Here is a 21,953-nt window from a genome sequence, read left to right as displayed (position 1 = left end):
GAGCCGCAGGAAGGGTTTAGGGGTCTGCAAATCAACATCTCCAGAAATGGGGTAGGTGTTAATGATTCCTGGACCCTGTTTGTCTCCTATAGGTGGTATTTGGGAAGTTTCAGGGGACACCTTGTGCTCATTTCACTTCTACTGCAGTTAAGTGTTACATATTACAGACACTGGTCAGACAAAACTTGGAAATGCTATTTCTAGAAGGCATTTACACTCAAGGGTTAACATATTAAAATGTCTGTAGAAAGCCAGCTTAGGGTTCATCTAGTGGGTCCCCTTGGTCCCTGAGAAAGAAAGAAGCCAGTGCTGACAAAATTTCATCGGGAGTTAGCCATGAAGTTTGTTAACTTCTGAGGAAAGCAGCTGTGACTTGGACAATTAAGTCATAGTCTTACTACAGAGCTGCCTAGGTCATTGGCAGCTTCATTCCTGTAGTCTACTGGAGAATGAACCTGCCCAAGGATTTGGAGCCATTTTGAAGTAGTAAGTTTCAGGCTGCCACTGAAAGAAGGGACACTCAGTGCATGACAGAATAGTCAGGGAACCACAGTTCCTGGGGAGGCTTGAGCCACATAGTGGGGCATCTGTTCAGCTGGCCAGGGCAACTGGAAAGCCTCTGGTCAGCCCTTCAGCAGCCAGAGGCAAAGCAGTGCACCTAACTGGGCAGTTTGATTTCTATCAAGCCCAGATGCCGTGATCCTAGCCCTGCTATCCCAGCTACTGTGGCAAATTCAGTTGTTTTAACCCTTGGAATTTAAAGGGTGCATTCTGTTCAATAGATGGGATGGAACTCATTAGACCCCAACCTGAATAGAGTTCAGTGAGAAGCCATTTGTAGAGGGTGTTTTTGCCTCCTGCCCACTGAGGCCTTGCTAAGGTGGCCTGTTCTTCCTTTCCCTACCATACTCCTTTCTTGTCCGGGCTCTATGCAGCTGTCTATAGGCGTGCATCCTGCTTGTGGGCCACACTTTCACTGGGGGTCATGAAAGATGACCAGAGCAACATGCTTGTCACAGCAATGGCCTGTGCAGTAGAGCTTCCAGCTCTGCTAGTGTTATGTGCCATCAAGGACATCTCTGGTGGCAGGTGGGATCTTCTTTCTAAAAGGAAGCATTTAGGCAGCTCGTGGCACCCCAGGAGAGCACTGTCTGCAGAGAGAGGACACCTGTTATTCCCTTGGCCAAGGGACTGGAAGCCTGGACTGCATGAGCATTTAGTCTTGATGGACAGGGAGTTGACTGGCCAGGCCCCTATGGTATTCACCATGTTGAACAAGATGGTAGGTGGCAGTACCTGTTAACCTCTTTCACACACTGCAAAAGGCCACTGTTCAGTGCCTGAGCTGCTTTTCTTGGCTCTGGAGTCTCATGGATAGAACCTTGTTTAGAACAGCTGGGTGGTCAGATCAGAGCTAGCTGAGGGAAGATCCAGCACTGCTGCTGTTTACCGCCTGGCAAACTCAGGCTCCCTCTGCTGGTGTGAGCCAGAGATGCTGTAGTGTCCACAAGGTACCTACAGGCCTCACCCTACATTGTTGCTGTCTTATTTAACCTCCTTCCCCAAAGGGAAGACATGGCTCCCACTGATGGCCTAAGGAGAGTAGTGTGTTAAGCTTGCTAACTCCAATATCTGCCACCTTTCCTCAGTTCCTCTTTCCTCTCAAAAATGAGTGTAGCCAGGCGCACGCCTTTAATCCCAGCACTCAGGAGGCAGAGGCAGGTGGATCTCTGTTGAGTTCGAGAACAGCCGGGTCTACAAAGCTACTTCTAGAACTGTTATACTGAGAAATCCTGTCTTAAAAAAATAACAAAAAATGTAATGTCGTCTCCCACTCCTGTGCCATCAGAGAGCATCTCCATAAGTTTGTGGGCTGTTAGCACCCTTCCCCTACTCCTGTACCATCAGAGGGCATCTCCCTAAGCATGGGGACTGTTAGTTCCAGGTCTTCCCCCCATTACTAACCCATCTGGGCTTCATGAAGTTTATTCCCATAAGGCTCAGTTCATCTCATAAACTACTTAAAGCAGCAATTCTCAACCTGTGGCTTGTGACCCCTATAGGGGAAAAAGGACCTTTTCATAGGAGTTGCCTAAGACTGCTGTGAAAGGGTCTTTTCTTCTTTTCTTCTTCCTACTCAGTCTCCCAGTGGGAAACCACAAGGCCAAAGTCTGTAGTTTCAGAGGCCACCACCCTCCAGCACCCCCTCACCCCCTGCCATGGCCTCTTTGAAGGTTTTGTAACAGGTCTAATAGGTATCTGCATTCCTATACTGCCCAACCACATGAGCTTAATACCGTCTCAGCCTTACTTTCTCTTCCCCACCTTCCATCACCTACAACTAAATGTCTCCCAGGGCACCCCTCCAGCATCCTGGTCATTAACAGGGAAGGAAGCACCACAAGCCTTGGTGGCTCACAAGTGCTTCCTAAGCTGGGACCAGAGGACTTGGCCACATGGTCTCAGGTATAGTGTCAAAACCTTGCAGATGTTCTGTGATGTGAGGAGGAGGCTGAAGGACACAAGCATACTGATGTCTCCCAAGATTCATGTGACAGCTAGCATGAGTGCCACCACCACCTCAGAGAACCATGTGATACAAACCACAGAGCAGAGTGGGAATTGTATACCCTTCAGTCACCCTTACCCCATAAGACTTGGCATTCCAAGGGTCAGCTGTCCCCCAGCCACATTCAGCCAGTCAAATCTCTCAGGATTTAAGACGGTTGGTTAAGAGCTTGACGAGACTGGATGAAGCGTGGCACAGGAACTAGGAGCTGCTCAGAGCCACTTCCCTTCCTGGTGGTTCACAGCCTATTGTGAATACTTGCCACATAAACTCCAGGTTCCCTCTATGCAATGCAAGCCCCTATACCACACTTGGGCAAGGTTCCCCTAGATCAGGTTATTGGGCCACCAAGAGCTGCCAGCTCTGAGGTCACAAGTCAAGAGTGGCTACTGCCTGAGGGCAGTTGGTTGGTGGCAGCACCTGACAACAGCCCCAAGACATAGCTATTTATCCAGGTCACTGGTGGGACCCTCACTGCCCAGCTCCAGGAGCACTGGAACTTAGGAAGTGGGTAGAGGTGGGACAGACAGGAAGCAGTAGGCTCCATTCCCATGCTATCCGATCAGGGTCCCAGCCTTCAGAGAAATGCATCTTTCTCAGGGGACAACCACTCTTGACTCCTCCTCCTGGGCTCAGCACCTAGATGGAGGCGGCCCAGCAGAAGATCACACAAGACTCCAGTGCCGGGCAACACGTTGGTTTTAATGGCATTGACATCCAGGTAGTCACATGTCAGTTCTGCTTGGCAACTTCCAGGGGTGAGGGCTGCAGCCTTGCTGGGCTGGGCTGGGCTGGGCCCTCCAGTCTGCTCAGCAGCCTCAGAGAACTCACCACCTGGCCTGTTGCTTCCCGACCCGGCCCCACTGAGAAATACAGACAATTGCACTGATTGACATAATCCCGAGCGGCCTGGACTCCCAGCACACTCTGGTCTGTCAGCGTTGATGAGGGCTTTGGCGTCTGCTCGAGGTGGTCCAGGGCTGCTCCCGGGAATAGTGTTTATCAAATGTGACAAAGGTTCTTTTACAGACTGGGGGTCTGGAAGATTTATTTCTGTGGTTCTGAGACTTGTCTCCAATGGCTTCACTGGAGGTTGGGCCTGGATAACGCGGTGTTGGTTGGTTTATTTGTAAGGAATGTGTAAGGCATTTTGGTAAGTTGAACAGTTTGCCGAGGAGACTCAGACAGAGGTTCCCTCCTTCGAGCTGCTACCATCCTCCTGCGAACAAAGTGGATTTATGGGAAGGCCAGGCCAGGAGTCAGGGCACCCCCACTTGCCCCAGGCCCATGATCCACAAAGCCTTTCCTGGGGGAGCTCCACAGACACCTCCAGGCACTTCTGAGAAAGCAAGCCTGTCAGTCTGGAGACCCAGAGCCGACTCCAGGGGCTGGGGAGATACATGCACAGGGATTGGTGGGACCCTAAGATGAGAGGAAGGTATGGTCTGAGTGTGGCTGAGAATCTGTCATCCTGCATACAAGGGGCTCCACCCAGGCTAAGGCGTCTGCACAGGCTGCAGAGCGAGGACAAGCTAGCAGTGCAGGTGTCAGCTCCCCCTTATAGTTCTCTGTCCCCAGTGTCTTGCTTCCCAGGGGCCCCTAAACAGCATGGACTAAACCATGGAGGCCTGGAGGCTAGCCCTGCAGTCCAACCTGCACCAAGTACTTACTGCTTTTTCCAGCTGTTCTTGCAACTTCTTCACTGTGTCCTTCTCTTTTGTCAGCTGCTCCTGGGTCGTCTTCAAAAGCTCTTGAAGTTTGGTGGCGGCACGCCCCAGGTCACTCGTTAACCTCTTTTCTTTTTCTAGTCTCTCCTGTGGGCCAGAGGGTTAAAGGAAGTCATGTGATATACCAGGAGAAGAGCTAGCTCAGAGGACCTCCATGAACACAAGGCAGATCTATCTGGTTATTCAAGCACAGTGCTAGATGGAAGGACAGCCTTTGCTGACGGTTCTATGCCGTGTTAAATTCAGCTGCTGCCAGGACAGCTTTCCAGCCTGATGGCTTACTATGCACTGCCCAGTGTGAAGGACACTACAGGGGTATCTGAAACATGACTTCAAGCCACAGAGAGCTTACATTTAAATGATGACACTAACTTGTAACTGAGATGTGGCTTAGTGCTGGTCAAGTGCCCCCTACTAAAGTGTGGCAAGGGAAGCCAATGCCTGGGCGGTTCTCTGGACTGGCCCCTGTCCATGGCCAAGAATGACTGTGGTGTTGTAAAAATGGCCTCCATGGGCTCCTATGTTTGAGTCATAAGGGAGTGGTACTGTTTGAGAAGGATTAAGGGGTGTGGCGTATTGGAGCAGGTGTGTCTTTGGAGGAAATATGCTTCTGGGGATGAGATCTAAGGTTTCAAAAGCCCATGCAGAGTCCACCTCTTTCTTGGTCTGTGGATCAGGATGACACTCTCAGCTACTGCTCCGAAACCATGTATGCTGCCATGACAATGGAATAAACTTATGAAACTATAAACAAGTCCTCCATTACTTTCTTTTATAAGCATTGCTTTGGTCATAGTATCTCTTCACAACAACAGAACAGTGACAACAGTGACCAAAGCCTTGAAGACCCACAAGTCCACCCCGTACCCCAGCTCCATTCTCTACCTTCAGCTGTGTAACCTCTTCTATTCCTGAAGACTCCAGGGGGCCACCAGCAGCACGGAGCTTCTCCAGCTCTTCTTGTAAACGACAGGCTGTGCTCTGAGCCTTGTTAGAGAGGGAACAGGTCTGAGTGAGAGGCCTAGCAGTCAAACCTGGCTAAGTTCACCTGGGGTGTGTGTGTGTGTGTGTGTGTGTGGGTGGGTGTGGGTGTGTGGGTGTGTGTGTGTGTGGGTGTGTGTGTGTGTGTGTGTGTGTGTGTGTGTGTGTGTGTGTGTGTGTTGGGGGTGGGGGGAATCCCCAGCCAAACAAGGCAATAATAGCTCATGTTAATCCACATGGCTGGATTCACATGGGCAAGAAGCTTGGACATTAGTCTACAAGCACCCTTCAGGATCCCTCAAAGGTGCAGAACCCACAAGGCTCCTGGGGCAGACTCAGCACTAATGACCACCCAATAACACTCCACAGCTTCTTAGCCCAGGTGCTTGGTGGGAAAGCTGGAAAGGGCAGAGATGATGCCCAATCTCTCAAGAAAGCCGGAAAGCTTATGGGGTTGAGGGCCACTTGACAGGGGCTAACCTCTTCAAACTCAGCTGTGAGCTTCTGCCGCCGTGTCTGCTCATCCTCCAGGATGGCCTCTGTCCGCTCCAGCTGTGTTTTCAGCTGTATGGAGACACAACAAATGAGACTGGAGAGTCTGGTACAGGACCCTCTGGGGACAGTGTGAGACTGCAGGCTCCACCTTCTAGCTGCTTCTAGGACTCTTTGGCCTTTTCCTGCCCTGGCAAGTCACTGACAGTGCCTCAGACTCAAGAGAGAAGCAGAGAAGTTGCAAAGAGATGCTGGGGAGACACTGCAATCTCAAGAGCCTTTTACAGGACTCACAGGGTAGGAAAGAGCCAAAGCCATTAAGCAGATCCTGCCAATTGTTCTTGGTAGCTGTTCCTTTGGTCAAAACTCTAGAAGGCAGATATCCTGTTAGCAATAATCCAAAAAAGGGCCACAGCTAGAGACAAATCCCCTTTGTGGCTATCGACCCAAACCCAAGCTGCAGGCCTGACCAGGACACCCTGGTGTTGTGAGGGCTAAATGCCCTGGATACCTGCCCTTGACCAAGCAGGGTGGGGAGGGGTGCTAGCAGCGGGGTTTACACTCAGTTTAGTCAGCACAGGGGCTGCCCACCCTGAGTACCCCCTGAGGAGTTAGGGACACATCTGAGGAACAGCTCATCACCCTAACCTTTATAGGGTCCTGCTCGGCTGGAGGGACAGCTGGAGACCCAGCCACGTCACCATCCTCTACGTGGCTCTTCATGTCACTCAACTGCTGCCTGACCTGAAACAGGAGGGGTGAGTTTGTGCAAATACATAGCTGGTGGCATGAAAGTACACGTACGTACACATACGTACACACACACACACACATACACACAAAGTACATACGTGGAGAGCACCCTTGTGCAGGAGGGATAGACCACACTCAACCCTGAGCCTAACAGAGGCCTTGAGACCAACAAACCTCTGGGCCATTGAGTGCCATGTGTGTTTTTTGAGGTGAACGGGTGCCCCCCCACCCCACCCCCCGGAGCAAAGTGACTTCAGTGGATGTACACCACACAAAGCCAAGGAGTCCATATGGAACAGAGGTAGCTGACAACATGCCACACTCCAGTTCAAGGATGTAGTCCACTCATGGCCTATTGGGGGGCCCAGACAAGATGCAATTATTGCCTTATAATGTTCCATTCCTCTGGGTTCTATTGCTGGGGACAAGTTGCACAATATAGTGGCCCTGAGGCCACTAGACCTCAGGCCTCCCATTTGAAGGGCAGCAGGGTCACACAGGTTGCTTGAGAAAGGAAGGCCTGGTGATAGAACTCAATACACATTCTTCAGGAAATCTGGGCAGCCTCAGACTCCACTTAAGCGTCACTTGGCAGGCCACCCCAAGTCTGCCTTCCCAATGGGCACAGCTGAAAGGTGACAAGAACCCCTGGAAGTCATGTTCTATGGGCATTCCTTGCCTGGGCTGTACCCCTTGGGGCAGTTGGGGTTGGGGGGCTCTTACCCAGACCCAACCTAGCAAATCACTGAGAATAATGGCCTTAGATTTGAGTATCTTGGCCTGGGCAACACCACTTCTTGTGTGGTAGTCTGGGCAAGGCCTAAGAGTTGGATCCAGTGAGTTGAGAGACCATTGTGGCCTTAGGAGATAGTGTGGAGGATGCTAGCCTAACACACCAGACCTGGTCTGGCCAGAGCTCCCCATGTTCAATCCCCGAATTTCAAATGCTGACAGCTACTTCAAGGTTTTCAAAATGACAGTGCAACTCAAACAGAACACAGCTATGGCTGAACAGGCTGGCCAAGCACTGGGACATGGGATGAGACCCAGTAGCTGCAAACTAGGAAGACAGAATGGCCTCCAAGGCTAACTGCATAGTGCAGTCCCTCACATCTCTACAGATTTATCTGCTTCCAGTGCCAGCAGAGGGCCAGAGGTTGCACGCCACCCTGTGTAACTATAAGACTGGCAGGGCCTGAACCATGATCAAAGCAGGAAAACCTGTAGAAAGCAACAGGTATGCCACCAAAGGCAATGAGGGACCCCCCTTGTGATGTCAGGGGTCCTATATCCTGAAATGGCCAGGTGACAAAGCAGGCTAACAAGGCCTGTATGTCCCACAGCTCTCGGTCTTGAGCAGGGACCAAGTCTCCCCAAAGATGGGAAACCGAATGTGAACATGCTGGCCCCTGGCAGCTACTAGCCCAGCTCGGGAGTTTCAGGCATACTGCCAAGCCCCACCAAACCTGCACTACATGACGAACGCATGGCATGTCTCTGCATGGATGTCAAAACAACACCTCCAAGTTAATCACACACATACATACATGCCAATGTCATACTCCCCTGCCCAGGACATAAGACAACCTACCAGGGCAAGCTCAGTGCTTTGTTTCTGAGCTTCACTCTTGGCTTCATCCAGCTGAGACTGAGAGTCTAACAGAAGCTGCCTCAACTTCAGGGGAAACACCAGGTGAGGGGTAGAGGAGAAAAAAGAAGAAAACAGTTTCCAGTGAGTCCAAACCTAACCCCAAGATGGAACCCAAGCCCGGGAGACTGACATAGAAGGGGCAGGTTCCTCCAGCTATCACTTCCTGTCATTTTGATTTAGGAATGACTGCACACCTAGGCTTCTGAAACACCTGCCCACTGTCTCTCTTGTTAAAGAGCAAAAGTTTGCACCAAAACTAGACTGAAGGTGCCAGGCTTGGGGTTCTGCTCCTGAAATCACAGGACAGTAGCAGACTGAAATCCAGTCCCAGCTAACAATGACAGCAGCAAGCCTGGCACAAAGGCCACATGCTGAAGGGCCAGCTAGAGCATGAGGTGCCACTCTCAAAATAAAGGCTCTGCCCCTGCCCCTCCTTGGAACTGCCTTTCTGAAATCTGCCCCAAGACGCCTCAGGGCTGTCGGTCTACAGGGACATGAGCAAGGCTTTGGATGAAAGTCTGAAAACCTAGCTTTTAAGGCTCCCATTGACAAGCTCTCAAACAGTAAAGAAGGAGCCACTAGGTACTCCTAGGCTTTGGAATAGTGGATTCACTTACCCCTGCTACCTCCTTGGCATAATTCTGGCACTCTGCACTGGCAGCTGCCATATGCTTCTCCAGCTCTGCTTCCAGAAATGAAGTGTGCTCCCTCACCTGGGCAGGGACAGACATGAACACTGGTCAGAGCCTCCTCAGTAGCCAGCAGGGGCCTTAATTATATGAGTGGGATGATAGGTCCCAAGTTTGGTTGGCCCTGAAATAAGCAAGTGTAAAAATACTACTGGGTAAACTGAGAAACAATCCCTAGCAAGAAAGCCCCATTCTAGTCCTGCTGGGTCCTGAAAAATCCTCAGGCTTCAGGAGTGGGTAGACAGCTCTTAGGTGTACTGGCAAAGCTTAGGACAGAGGGTACCTTTTCAAAGCCAAGGTTGCTGCAGTATCCTCAAGAGCAGCAGGCCCCTGTAAGCACACGTCTGAATTCTAAGGTCTACAACCATAGCACTACTGGGCAGAGCTACACAACCCATGGCTCCTAGGCCACTGAGGCTGTAAAAGCTTATCACTTAGGCTCAACAGGACAAAGCCCTTTCTCAGAAGAGTGACAGCCTCCTTGAACATGGGTTCCATGAGGAAAAAAATAACAAGGACACATGCAATCTTTGCTGACTATCAGAACATTACTAGCAATTTTTGTTTTTTGTTTTTGTTTTTCCAGACAGGGTTTCTCTGTGTAACAGTCCGAGCTTTCCTGGAATGCTCTTTGTAGACCAGGTTGGCCTCGACCTCACTGAGATCCACTTCCTAAGTGCTAGGATTGACCAGCAAATTTATAGGACAACAGAAAGCAACCCTCAGAACAGAAGCAGACATACCTGATCTGAGCTTTCAAGTTCTCCTTTTAGCTTCTCTACAATGTCTTCCAGATGTTTCACTGTGACCCGTGACTACAAAAGGAGAAGACCCATCACGCGTGAGAATCTGGGGGAAGACTCCTGGGTCCAGCCAGCTCGGGGGCCCACCCATGCTGTGGCAGCAAGCTCAAGAAGCATGTAGGCCAGCCATACCTTCTGGAGCTCCTCTTCAGCAGCTCCCACCTTGGCCTTCCACACACGTTCTTCCTCCTCAACACTCTTCTGCAGGTCTTTGAGCATACCCTCCTGGAGAGGACGGAGGCAAGAATGAGGCAGGCCCTCTCCCTCATGAGTTTGATTCCACAAATACATACTGGATCTTCTTGACCCTCAGCAGCACTATTCTGTCTCACTGATTGTTGGACTCAGTGTCACGGAGGAAAGAAGGTGGCCAGGGCAGGGCTTTATCAGGAAATGAGGTCTACAGCCCCAGTAAAGCTGCCAGAACTCCTGCTGTTTTTGGAATCAAAGGGCTTAACCCTAGGTCTATCTTGTCCTTCCTTCCTCCCTGTCTGCCCAGGCATCCCAATTGTAACCATCTCTCCTAGCCCCAAACCTTAAACCCACCCTTGTTTGATGTAAAAAATGAAGACCTAAGAGCTTTGTCTATCCCCTTTACCATCCAGCTAAAGAAATGAGACCCAGAGAGGGGAAGGGGGCTATTTGAGGTCACACAGAACCATGCTATCTCCTGCCCTAAAGATGCCAAGCTCTTCTTCCTGGCAGTGCCCTAGGAACACTGAGTCATAGTCACCACCAAGTCACCACCAAAGTTGGCCCTGGCTGCTCACCGTTTCCGCCAGGATGCTGCGGTACTGGTCACACTCAGCCTGCAAGGAGTTCTGGGTCTCTTCGGCTTCCCTCAACTTGGAGACTACGTCCTGAGGGCAGAGGGATGATCGGGAGTCTTGTTAGTTCTTTTCTCTTCATGACTCACTGAAAAAGCTGGGCTCCTGGTTCCTAGGAGCATCACTTACCAAGGAGGGCTCTAGGGAAGCAGGTGGTTTCTTCAGCAGCTCAGAGCCCTTCTCTTTGACTTCCCGCAGCCACTCAGCATAGTTCTGCAAGGAAACAGGTATGGTGGGGCCAAGTTGCTCCCTGACAACAGTGGGGACCCGGGGAGCCATCCTTCTTCCTACCTGATGTGCTGAGATGGAGAGGTCTGGGAGCAAGGCCAGCAGGACTTCCTTGGTCTGGGCCTCAGCCAAATGGAGCTGCTTTTCTGATTCCTCCTGGAGGATGGGAGAGAGAAGGGTAGCACTCAGCCTATGCCTCCAGAAGGGCACATCCTCGGCACTTCAAGGGAGGGACAGGTCAGAGCAACTAGGCTCCCATAAACTTTCCCTTTCCAGCTTGTGTGTGCAAGGATATATACACATGTATAAGGACCAAGCTAAAGTGTACAGCTAGGGCAAGGTGGGGGCAGGAAGAGGCTAGAAGGTGCAGGTGAAACAGTGAAGGCGGAAGTAGGACATCCCCAGCAGCCACCAGGCTTAGGTCCAGTGGGAGACAGGGACAGAGGTTGAAGAGGCTCACCTCCAGCTACCCTGGAGAAGGGGACCAAATTCCCACGAGGCAAAGCTAAACCAACTTTAAGAACACAGTGAAGGTGACCTAAGCTTGACTTAGTGACCAAGTTGTGCCAAGCCTGACACTCCTCACTAGCCCTCCAGAGGGAGCCAGAGCCCCTATTCAAAGCTGGGGGTGGGTGGGGGAGAGATGGATAAAGGAGCCAGGAGACAAAGCCCACAAGTGTGGCTCCAGGGAACTTTGTCCTAAAAGTAAAGTTCTGTCTAAATCTGAGACATACAGAACTCACTGGTAGTTCCACCCCATTGGACATGGCTTGAGGTTTGGGATGGCAAGGACCCCAACCTAGTGAGCAGTACTTTGACTCTATACAGCCGATGCATGCAGGCAAATAGCATGACATGTGAGGGAACTTCTTCTATCAGTTAGGTAACAGCTTAGGCCAGAACTTCCACATTTGCCACAACATGGGTCCAGATGGTCACAGGTCATTTCTAGGACTAAAAGTCTAAGATTCTAGAAGTCTGATTTCAGCTCTAAGAATGTAGTGTGGCCAAGGCTAGCCTCCCTCGTCAGTCTTTGGAAAGCCCTCAGGCTTCCCAGGAGAACCATGAGAGTCACTGCAAAGCTTGTCCTATGGAGACGGACACTCCTGTGTAAGTGATGCTGGCAGGAGACATCCTTTCACACGGGACTGAAACGTGTGATGAGCACAGGTGTACAAGGAGCTTTAGGTGTCACCACTGCAGGGATGACAACTCGTTCTGGCTCCTGGCCAACCAAGGGCCCTGGAGGACTTTCCTGCCCAAATGCTCATTACTATTTCCCTGAAATGCAATATAATTTCAGAGGGCCTGAGAAACACTCAAGAATATTCAACTTAACACAGAATGAAAACTGCACAAAATCCATAAGCTGCATAACCCTGGGCTTGCTCAGAGTCTGCACTCCTCTTGACATGGGAAAGGCATCAAGGGCACAAATTTCTTCTCTCCATCGTAAGGAAAAATGAAAGGAAGGAAGGAAGGAGATAGGAAAGAGGAGGACATGAGACTTGGGGACCCTGAGTTGGATGCAGGAGACACTGAGGCCACGGCTAGCCCATCCATGGCTTGTGTCTCATGGTATTTGCCAAAGTAGACAGGTACTGCTGCTCCAGCCTTAGCTTGACCAAAGCACTCAAGATGGGCAGCTGCCCCTACCTTGGCTTGGGTTAGAGAGTGTAGCTTCTCCTCACAGGTCCGCTCAGCTAAGGCCAGTGCCTCCATGGCCTTCCAGTTCTTTTCTCGGAGGTCCTGAGGGAACCAGAGAAAGTCAGCAGCTCGTGTGGGTCAATTATAGCATGGTCCCCACTGGCCACCTCAAGCTGGTCTCAGCAAAAGCAGGGCCCATAGAACCTCCCTTGGCCCAGACCAGGGCATCTCACAGAACCTGCTAGGGACTAACTCTCCTTTCTTTGGTCTATGTATACATGGCCTCTCAGAGCAGGTGCTCAATACAAAGCAGGCCAGAAGTAGGAATGGTCAAAGCACAAGGTAAACCGGCCTGCCATTTTCAGGAAAGAGGAAGTGGGGAGCTAGCTTATCTCTTCAGAGGGAAGACTTTCCTGCCCCCAAAACAGAAAGCATGGCCCCTGGCACAGTTCTGGCCTGGAGACTTCCCTGGGAGGCTTTATTCTCTATGGGGGCACTGTGACAAGGCAGTACAAGCACAGCCTCAGTGGGGAGGCATGTCACCTGCTCAGCATGGCTTCTTCATGTCTTCTAGCATCACCCTCCCTACCCTCAATTGTTCAAAGGGACCACAAGCCCTGAGCCAGGTCAACTAGCACACTGCAACCCCAGCACAGAGGTGGCTTCATGCCTGGGCAGTCTGCTGTGGGACAGCTGTGGACTATGTGGAGTGGAGAAGCAGGAGAGGCTCAGCACACACCACAGACTCTCAGCACAAACAATGGGAAAGGAGCTGGGGACAAAGCCAGGTCCCATAGGGCCTAGGTGGTCTACATAGAGTGTCTCCAGTGACTTCTGGAGGACTCTGCCCGCCTCCCTTCATCCCACCCCAGTGCAGGCCCCCTCTACTCACATTGTTCTTCCCCTTTTGCTGCTCCATAGCCTCCTTGAGCTCACTGGTCTCCTTCTCCAGACTCAACACCTGTGATTCCAGCTCCTTGAGACTTGGAGGGAGGAGGGGGGGCTATGATGAGGTTTTAGTCTTGGCTCTAAGAACTCATTTCTTCTCTGCCTAGGCACCTGGCCCAGCTTGAAGTCCCATCCATCATGTGTCTCACTCCCCGCCCCCTTTCAGAAAAGCCTGTGTGCCTAGCCTCTTTTTCCACTCACCTTAAGTGCCAAAAGTCAGGGCACAGCCCTGGGTGAGAGTCAGAAGTAAGGTTTTTAAGACCTTCTTTCTTTCTAGCCCAGGTCTGTGGTGCATACCTGGCCCTCGGAACTGTGCAAAGGACTAAGGGCTGTGCTATTGCCTTTCCCACTGGAACTCTGGCACCACTGTTCTTAGCAGCTCTCAAGGGCCCACTGACTTCTAACTCTCCTGAGATTTACAAGCTCCTTCTCCTTGGGACTGAGGTTTGAGGAATTAGCAGAAGACAACCTATCACACTACAGAATGGTTTAAGTCCCCAACTTTCCAGTGCTCTCCAGTAAGCTTCATCGACCTTAACCATGCAGAAATAAAAACTATCCTCAAGGCTCTTAGGGATGAGCCTCAAATGGACACCTTAATGTGATAACTTCTGCACTAGAATGTAGAACGGATGGCACGACCAAGATATGTGAAACCCCAAGTTCAGAAGTAGTCAACTGTGGTGGTTTAAATAAAAATGGTACCCATAGGCCCATAGGGAGTAGCACTATTAGGAGGTGTGGCTTTGTTGAAGTAGGTGTGGCTCTGTTGGAAGAGAGGGTGGGCTCTGAAGTCTCAGAATCTCAAGCTTAGCCAGTTTGTCACTGCTACTTCCTGCTGCCTGCAGATCCATATGTAGAACTCTCAGCTCCTTCTCCAGCACTGTGTCTGCTAGTGTGCTGCCATGCTTCCCACCATGATGATAATGGACTAAACCTTTGAACTGTAAGCCAGCCCTGATTAAATGCTTTCCTTTATAAGACTTGCCACCATGGTTATGGTGTCTCTTCAGAGCAATAAAATCCCAAGACATCAATGATATTTTGAACCAGCAGCTTGAGCAAGTCTTGAGATGCCAGGAGAAGCCTGGCAGAGGGGAGCTGCCACCAGTCTAGAGATGCAGGGATCTGACTGCCAATGTCGGCTAGAGGGGAACACACACCCATGTTTCTTCTGGGAGGCATCACCAAAGCTTTTTGAAAACCACCATTTTGATCCACACTAACATCAACTATAAGGTCAGCATGGGCTGAACACATGACCATCTTGACCTCCCTGACGAATAATGGACTCAGCCTGGCACAGCTTCCTGTTTTCAATATGAATACAACAGGCCTGGACTTGAAGACTCTAGTGGGCCTCGTGGCTATGGGTTTCAGGCCCACGGAACCTTGCCTCCACTCAAGGCTCCACTGGGATCTTTCAGCTACTCACTCTAGTGCCAGCATTATACAAGAGTCTCTTCCAGCACAACACCCACGCATGCCTAAGGCAAGACCCTGAAGAAGCGGGGAGTGCAGATCAGTGGCAAGGACACACTGACCATAACTTCCTTGGCAGTGGCTGTAAAGTTCAGAACAACTTGGGTTGGTACTCCAGCTCAGAAAAGGAGGCCCTGCCCAGTCAACTACAGATACACTGATTCAGAAGGAAATCAACTAGTTCCTGCTGGACAGACCAACACCAGGCAAGACATTAACAGGTCTTTGGAGTGTGACTTAATTATCTTAGTAATTTACTGTGTGATACAAAAATCTGAGGAGGTTTGTAGGCTAGTCTGTCCTTCAACTTGTAATCCTCCTGCCTCAATCTTCCAAATGTCAAAATTACAGGTATGTCTTATCATGCCAGACTTCAAAGATCTGATCTTAAAGCACAGGAGACAGCCCTGAATGAACACAACCTCTCCACCTCATACAGATCATCAGGACAAACGAGGTTCACCTGTGCATTCTGAGCAAGAAAGTGGAGTTGGTTTCTGGGTCTTCAAGTAGGTTCCCACTTTCCTTCTTAGCACTGCCCCCCTTCCCAGTTACAGAGCCCGGTGGACACCAGGCAACAGACCGGCTGTGGCTAGGGAGTTGCATGAGCTTCATTTGCTGCAAAGCACATGGGGAAACAACTCTTTGGCAGAGACAGCAAGAATGAGGAATCTTGTTGGCTGATAATTCTAAGACACTTCCAGTTGCCAGCAAGAATGAGGAATCTTGTTGGCTGATAATTCTAAGACACTTCCAGTATGAAGGAGATGAAGACCATCCTTCAAGCCTCTCCTTCACATGGCTGCTCTGCGGTCCTAGACCATGGCAGCCAGGACTCACATCCCAAGCCTGTGGGCATCTCTACCCCAGAGGTACTGGTCACAAGGACGTGAGCCAGATTCAAGCTGGCCCATCTAGATACTTTGGCCTTAGCAACAACAACACACAGCCCTGAGAATGGCCTAGTGTGGGTCTGTATGGCTCCTGACACTGGGGGGAAATAGTCTGGCTGGCAGGGAAGTCACCTCACAAAGGAAATGAGCTCTGTTATGTGCTCTGGACTACTCCAACAGAAAGGGAGGGGGGGGCGTCCACCTCATTTGACTTCTGGGCCTTAACCCCTAAAAACCCCTCACCTTGCAGAAAATGAGAGCACCTCTGAACCACTGGAGCTGCGGGAAGCCTTTCCCTTGCACAGCTCAGTTTGCTCCTGGAGAGTGACAGTACAGCTTGCTCTGAGTTCTGCTGTTGTGTTCATCAGGGATTTGTGCTATAGAAGCCTCAAGTGTTAAGAAGGAGTGGAATCTTTAAGGGGCAGGGCCTAGGGGGAGGTAGTTAGGTCATGGGAATGTTGCCCTAAAAAGGAATAATTTCTCTTCCTGTCTCACCACAAGCAATTTCCTCCTTATATGGAGTCCTGCCAAGGGGGCCACTCACAGGAAGCCAGATACCAAATCTGCAAGCTAAATAAGTATCTTTTCTTTTTAAGAGTACCCAGCTTCATGTATTCTGCTGTAATGATGGAAAACTCTTTCAAGGTGGCTTTGTTTCCTACCTAAGTCTGTCTCCTGTCCTCTATGTCACTGAAGGGCCAGTTTAAGAAAGGGGACTCTAGAAGGGCCCCCCTCCCCCACAGGAGACCCAAGCATTCCAGTGAAAGCTCCAGGTTCCAGGGGCCCATGGCCAACCTGGGTGATAGCTTCAGCTACAGCCCTGCAGCTCCGCAGAGCCCTCCTTGAAGCTTACCGAATCTGCTGCTGGTCGGCCTCAGCTTGACTGGCCTGAAAGAAACACAGAAAGCTCCTTGGTTCCATGAGGCTCAATGTACAGGAACTGGGCAAGGTGGGAGGCCCTTTGCTCAGTGGAGTCCACCCTCTCCTCGGATTAGCCTGAGAAGTGACTGACCTGGGTATTTTGGGCCTGGCCTGCTTCCAGAAGGGTCTCGATGGAATGGATCCTCTCTGTGAGCTGTTCGTTCTCCGCCCTGGCCTCCTTGAGCTGCCCGTGAAGATTACTCAGCTCCTCACACTTGCTTTTTACCTCTACCTCAGAAGACTGTAATTTGCTGTGCAGTTCTGTTGTAGAAGGGCAAGGAGAGAGGTCAGGGTCTGGAAATGCTTGCCTGGGCACCTCAGCTACTGCCTCCTCCTCCAACACACACAGAATACCAGGGGCTCCCTTTTGGGCTGTGCTCTGAGCCCAGAGACCTTCAAGTACACATCCGCACGAAGTTTCTTGTGGACTGGTAAAGAAAGGCATGCTGTGGCAGCGACACCTTTGAGCACCACAAGGTGAAATGAACCACTGATGGAAAACTAACAGCAGGCAAAGTACATTCAGGGGAAATGGCACAAGATTCATTCTCTACAAAACACTGTCTCGTATGAGCTAGACTAAGTGCATAAGTGAGACATCTAGTGACTGGGCCTTCCTTCCCAAGGACCTGCCTGGCCTTTCTCTGCAGGAGACATCCTCCTCCTAGGGTCATTTCCGAAGTCCCACAGCTAAGTAGGCCCAGGGCCTCTTGACATTCCCTCTCCCTGAAGCTGATCCTCAGGCTTAGTCCAAGGTGTTGCTTCCTGTTGCTTCCAAATGGAGCTTGAACAAGGCAACAGAGACCCTGAATCCCAGCTTCCCAGGTGTGGGATCTTGGGTGCTGTATTGCCTTAGCTCACCTCTCCCCCCATCACTGAAGCATGGGGCTCTGTACCCACCAACTGACAGTCTGCCTCCTCTTCAGCCCCTTGTGGCCACCAGAGTCTGGACAATGGCAGTTGCCTCATCTCACCCCCTTCTTCCTTGGAGTCACTCTTGCTCCCACTGCCCATTTTGACCCTGCACCATGATTCTGAGAAATGCCAGGGAAGCTGAGTCATTTCTCTGCCCCAAATCCTCCTGTCACTTTACCACTCAGAGGGAAACAAAGGTCCTGTTCACCCAGGCAGCTTTTTCACTCTAGCATGCACAGGTCATGCACAGGTCAAGCTCACTCCTTCCTTGAGGCTTTGTGCCAGCTGGCCTCCCCTTCCAGCACTCTGACTTAGCTTTAAGATCCCACCTACCCTGGAAAGCATACACTGGCTAAAGGCATATCTGGCCTTCTAGAGCAGAGGCCAGCAAGCTGGCCTGAGGCTGCTCACCCCCAGTAAATAAAGTTTTGTTTCAATGCCAGGACTGCAGATTACAGGATATCAATGGCTGCTTTGCCCCCAACAGCAGAGTTGTAACAAAAATCATCTATCTCAGTAAGTCAAGTATTTACCTTCTGCCCCTCCACGTACTATCTGTCCAGAAGGCACTGCTGTGACTAGTCCTTGTGGCTAGCACTGCTGCTAGCCTGGTGCCCATGTCAGGAGTTCAGGAGGAATGGTGGGTAAGTGACTGATGGCTACATTCTCATCACCAGCACTATCTAAGACTCATCCAGGCCCTGCCCTCGTCCCACTGTCCTCACCTCATCTTTAACCGTTCCAGGTCCTACTCTGTACTCGACAGACAGTCCTGGAACACTATGCTCTGGTTCCCTCAGTGAGACAAGGGCACTGGGTAGACTCATTGGAAAGAGCCACGGAGAATGCACTCACCTGCCATTCGCTGCTGCTGCTCCTGGGCCTTCTCGGCATCTGCCCGGAGGCTGGCATGGCTGCTCTGGGCCCGACATAGCTCCCGGGTGACCTCCTCAAGGCGCTTCTGCAGAGCCTCTTCACTCTCTTTATGGGATGCCTGAGGAGGAACAAAGGTTCGAGGGTTGTGAGGAGCTAAGGAAGAGGCCTAGCTCCTGTAAGCTCAGGGGCTGAAGAGAGGGGCTTTTTACATGGCTATCCTATTCACTGCGGTCTCTGGATAGTGGGCAAAGAACAAAGTTCAGGGCCAGTAACATGGTTTGGCAGGTGAAAGTGCTTGCCTCCAAGCATGGGAATCTGAATTTAATCCTTGGGACCCACTCGATAGGTGAGAACTAACTCTTACAAGGTAATTTCAACAAAGGAAGAAACTATTTCTGGATAAATATTCCCCCAGCTAGCACCCCTTCAATCAGAGGACAACTGCTAGAGTTTCTCTCTCTTTCTCTCTCTCTCTCTCTCTCTCTCTCTCTCTCTCTCTCTCTCTCTCTCTCTCTCTCTCTCTCTCTCTCTCTCTCCTCTCTCCTGCTGCTCCTGCCTCTGGAAGCCAGTCTTCCCTCTCCCCTTTTTACAATCCTTTCCCCTTAATAATAAAATAAAAACCCTCTGCTTGAACTCTGTTGCATGGTGCCTTTCTCTCTCAAGCTGCTTTTCTTAAATTACAACAGTTTGCCCATTGGTGTCAATTCTCTCCTTTGAAGCAGCCGCACACAAGCAAAACACTTCTAGCCTCTTCACCTATAAGTTCAGCCATACAAAACCATGAGTGTTCAACCATATTTGATCTGTAAAATGGCCATTTCTCTTATTTTTAGTCTGCACCTGGAAGACTTCCATGTCAATACAGACAGGCCCACCTCATCCTTGTTCAGAGCAACACAGTTTTGAGGTGCCTGATGCTCTCTGTTGCCCACTCAGTGGCAGAAAGGCCTTTCTCATCTCTGGTGAGCTCCATCAATCCTTTTCAGACCATTTGTCAATCATTTCCCATACACTGGGCTCCTGGGGATGGAGTACTTAACAGGCCGAATTCTACGAAGGACCATATCTCTACAAAATCCCAGTCTGTCTGGGGAATGGGTGAGTGAGAGGGGACAGTTAACAAATAACTCTAGTCAGTGAAAGTGATATTTCAGGTCATGCCTCAAACAATTTAAGGGGCTAACAGAATGAAAACACCATTTTCCTTCTCTTCTAGGGTGGTGCTAGGCCAATCACTTTAATGAGAGCCACAGAGACCAAGCTAAATCCAGTGATAGGGCAGCCCTTACTAAAGGATATGTCCCCTCGGCTATAGAAAAGCATGCACTATACAGGGAAAAGATGGGGTGGCTTTAGGGTAGATAATGCTTTCTCTATATTCAAATGTGGCAAAAGGTTGGCTCAGCTCCAAGTTAAAGACACAAAAAAGTGGTCCAGTGCCCCATAGTGGGCAGGCCTGCTTCTTCTCTGCCCACCCATCACAGCAGGAACCTGCTTCCCTACTTGGACTCGAATATCCTCACCACTCTGTTGGTACTGACAGGGACAGGACAGAAATGTCACCTGTGCAAGAATGCCACCGGCCCATCTGTGTCTCTATTCATTAAGGAGAAGAGCTAACCCAGACTCCAGGGAGACTGCACGTTTTTCTACTCATGGCCAACATTAACTAGATACTGATTTCATCAACAAGCAATCACAGGAAATTCATTGATCTACAGAAATCAAAAAGTTCAAAACTTTTACAGAAAGTACATACATACATCTTAGGAAACAGCAAGTCTTTTAGCCTGGAACAAGGTGGTCAACACAGCCAGTCTCATCAAAGGATTCCAAAGGCTAGTTTTATGCTAGGCCAACTGACTTGGGACTTCCATAAACACGGCTGAGACTCTAAACTTCAGTCCATCCAGGGAAAAGGGGCAAGGGCAGGGGTCATCAGTACCTCAAAAAACATTTTACACTTCCTTTCTGCCACGCCTGGGAGATGGTTCTAGTCAGGTTAGGGCCAGCTATGCCTATGCTCTGAGAACCAACCCAGTAGGCCTCGCCTGCCCTGATCCTGAAGTGAGCTGACTCACAGTCAAGGGGCTGCAGGTGAAGGAAGGACAGAATGGAAAGAGCCCTTTCTCTCCACAAGTTAAGCTACTATCTTCCTTGGCTCATTCTCAACGTCACACTGCAAAACAGGTGCTGCTATCAAGTCCAGGAACAGACAGGAAGCAAGGCTCAGTTCTGACTGCCTCAGCCTAGGCCAATCAACCTCACACAAGCTCTTGGACTCCCCTTGGGAAACAGCCAGTTAGCTCACTGGCCACTCCAGAGCTGCAGTAGCTGGATTCTGAGACCCAGGTTCTGACTCTGTCATGCAAACTTTGGGGACCTGTTTCACTTCTCTGGGCCACTAGCGTCCTTGTGAGTAAGTGGCAGATGCCAGCAGTTGCTACCTTATAGGGTAGGGTACAATAACAGCTGAGCTAATACTTACTGATACTAAACACTTATACTGATATTTAGCACACAGCATTTACTATTGCTCTTAACAAGACAAAGGGTTCAAGCCCCAACACTGACTACATCTTTAGCTGTTAGTGTTGATGGAAAGGGATATCTCAGTATGACCAGCCACCATTCCTGCTGTACAATCAGGTTTGGTGGGCAGCAAATGGACACTGAGGTGGCTACCATGCTACTCACCTGCAGCTGTAGGACCTGCTTCTCAAAGGTGGCTGCCTTGGCTTCCAGAGCTTTCCGTTGTTGCTCCTCCTGCCGGGAGGCCTCCGACTTCTCTACTAGTTCCTTGTTGACCTTGCTAAGCTCCTGTCGGAGCTTTGCCAGTTCTGTGTTCTGCCTGCAAGACAGTCCCCAGCCCCAATTAAGGAGGGTGATAGAGACTGGCAACTGATTCCTCCATCAGGCATATCTGCCCTTTTCTTTTTTAGTGCCCAAGTCTTAGGCCCATTATCTAAGAGTCTTTCGCACGTCAACCACATGGCTTTTGGTGCCGAAGGCCTCTCCCTATTAGACACTATTAAAAACTCAGAACAAAGGCAAGATAGGTGCAAGGCACCTCCCCCTCACCCCCTGCAGGGGCTGGACAGCAGCTCACAAATTCCTGTGATGACCAGGCTAAGGGAGTGCTTCTTGAAGGCACTGATGGCACTTGTCCTGGCTCATTGTTCCAGCTCATGACTAGGGAGGTCACTCAAAGCTAGAGATCAAGAAACTTAGAAGAAAGTGCCTTCAGTGAGGGTCTCAGGCCATGAGAACATTTTGGAATTTCAGGAAACTTATTGAAAGGAAGTTTGAGACTCACCAAATGTCTACCTCTGTCACTAGCACAGAAAAAGCCTAAGACAAGACAAGGGGACAGACAGAAGTATAAAACCTTGCTATGAGCAGCTGTGCTCCTGTGACAGATTGGGTCCCTGTTCTCTGTCTCAGGGTTCCTAACTCTATCAGAAACTACACCACAGAGCTCAAGCACCATATAGTGCACAGACCCAAGTGCCCTGGGAAGGACTGCTTAGGACCTGTAGATGGAGACAGGG

At 50.4% G+C, this 21,953-nt stretch overlaps 1 protein-coding gene across 2 annotated transcripts in view; it reads right to left on the bottom strand.

The window, feature by feature from the left end:
- Positions 1-3,250: 3,250 nt before the first annotated feature.
- The window catches only part of Rrbp1 (ribosome binding protein 1), a 66,025-nt gene continuing 47,322 nt past the window's right edge, over positions 3,251-21,953 (bottom strand). Inside the window, exons 7-24 of one of the 2 annotated variants that reach the window (XM_027421632.2) lie at positions 21,100-21,253; positions 18,382-18,520; positions 16,703-16,872; positions 16,544-16,578; positions 13,260-13,350; positions 12,377-12,469; positions 10,784-10,876; positions 10,622-10,705; positions 10,436-10,525; positions 9,798-9,890; positions 9,606-9,677; positions 8,791-8,886; positions 8,114-8,197; positions 6,418-6,513; positions 5,758-5,841; positions 5,182-5,283; positions 4,240-4,383; positions 3,251-3,788 (exon numbers count right to left, since the gene is read on the bottom strand). In XM_027421632.2, coding sequence (XP_027277433.1) covers positions 3,750-3,788; positions 4,240-4,383; positions 5,182-5,283; positions 5,758-5,841; positions 6,418-6,513; positions 8,114-8,197; positions 8,791-8,886; positions 9,606-9,677; positions 9,798-9,890; positions 10,436-10,525; positions 10,622-10,705; positions 10,784-10,876; positions 12,377-12,469; positions 13,260-13,350; positions 16,544-16,578; positions 16,703-16,872; positions 18,382-18,520; positions 21,100-21,253 — 1,759 coding nt within the window. In that variant the 3' untranslated portion in view covers positions 3,251-3,749. The remainder of the gene's footprint in view (positions 3,789-4,239; positions 4,384-5,181; positions 5,284-5,757; positions 5,842-6,417; positions 6,514-8,113; positions 8,198-8,790; positions 8,887-9,605; positions 9,678-9,797; positions 9,891-10,435; positions 10,526-10,621; positions 10,706-10,783; positions 10,877-12,376; positions 12,470-13,259; positions 13,351-16,543; positions 16,579-16,702; positions 16,873-18,381; positions 18,521-21,099; positions 21,254-21,953) is intronic. The other variant, XM_027421635.2, reaches the window with a different exon arrangement.

This window comes from Cricetulus griseus, chromosome 6 (assembly GCF_003668045.3).
Source record: "Cricetulus griseus strain 17A/GY chromosome 6, alternate assembly CriGri-PICRH-1.0, whole genome shotgun sequence".
Lineage (NCBI taxonomy): Eukaryota > Metazoa > Chordata > Mammalia > Rodentia > Cricetidae > Cricetulus > Cricetulus griseus.
Note: the sequence above shows the minus strand (reverse complement) of the source record. Positions and strands in the feature narration are given on the sequence as shown.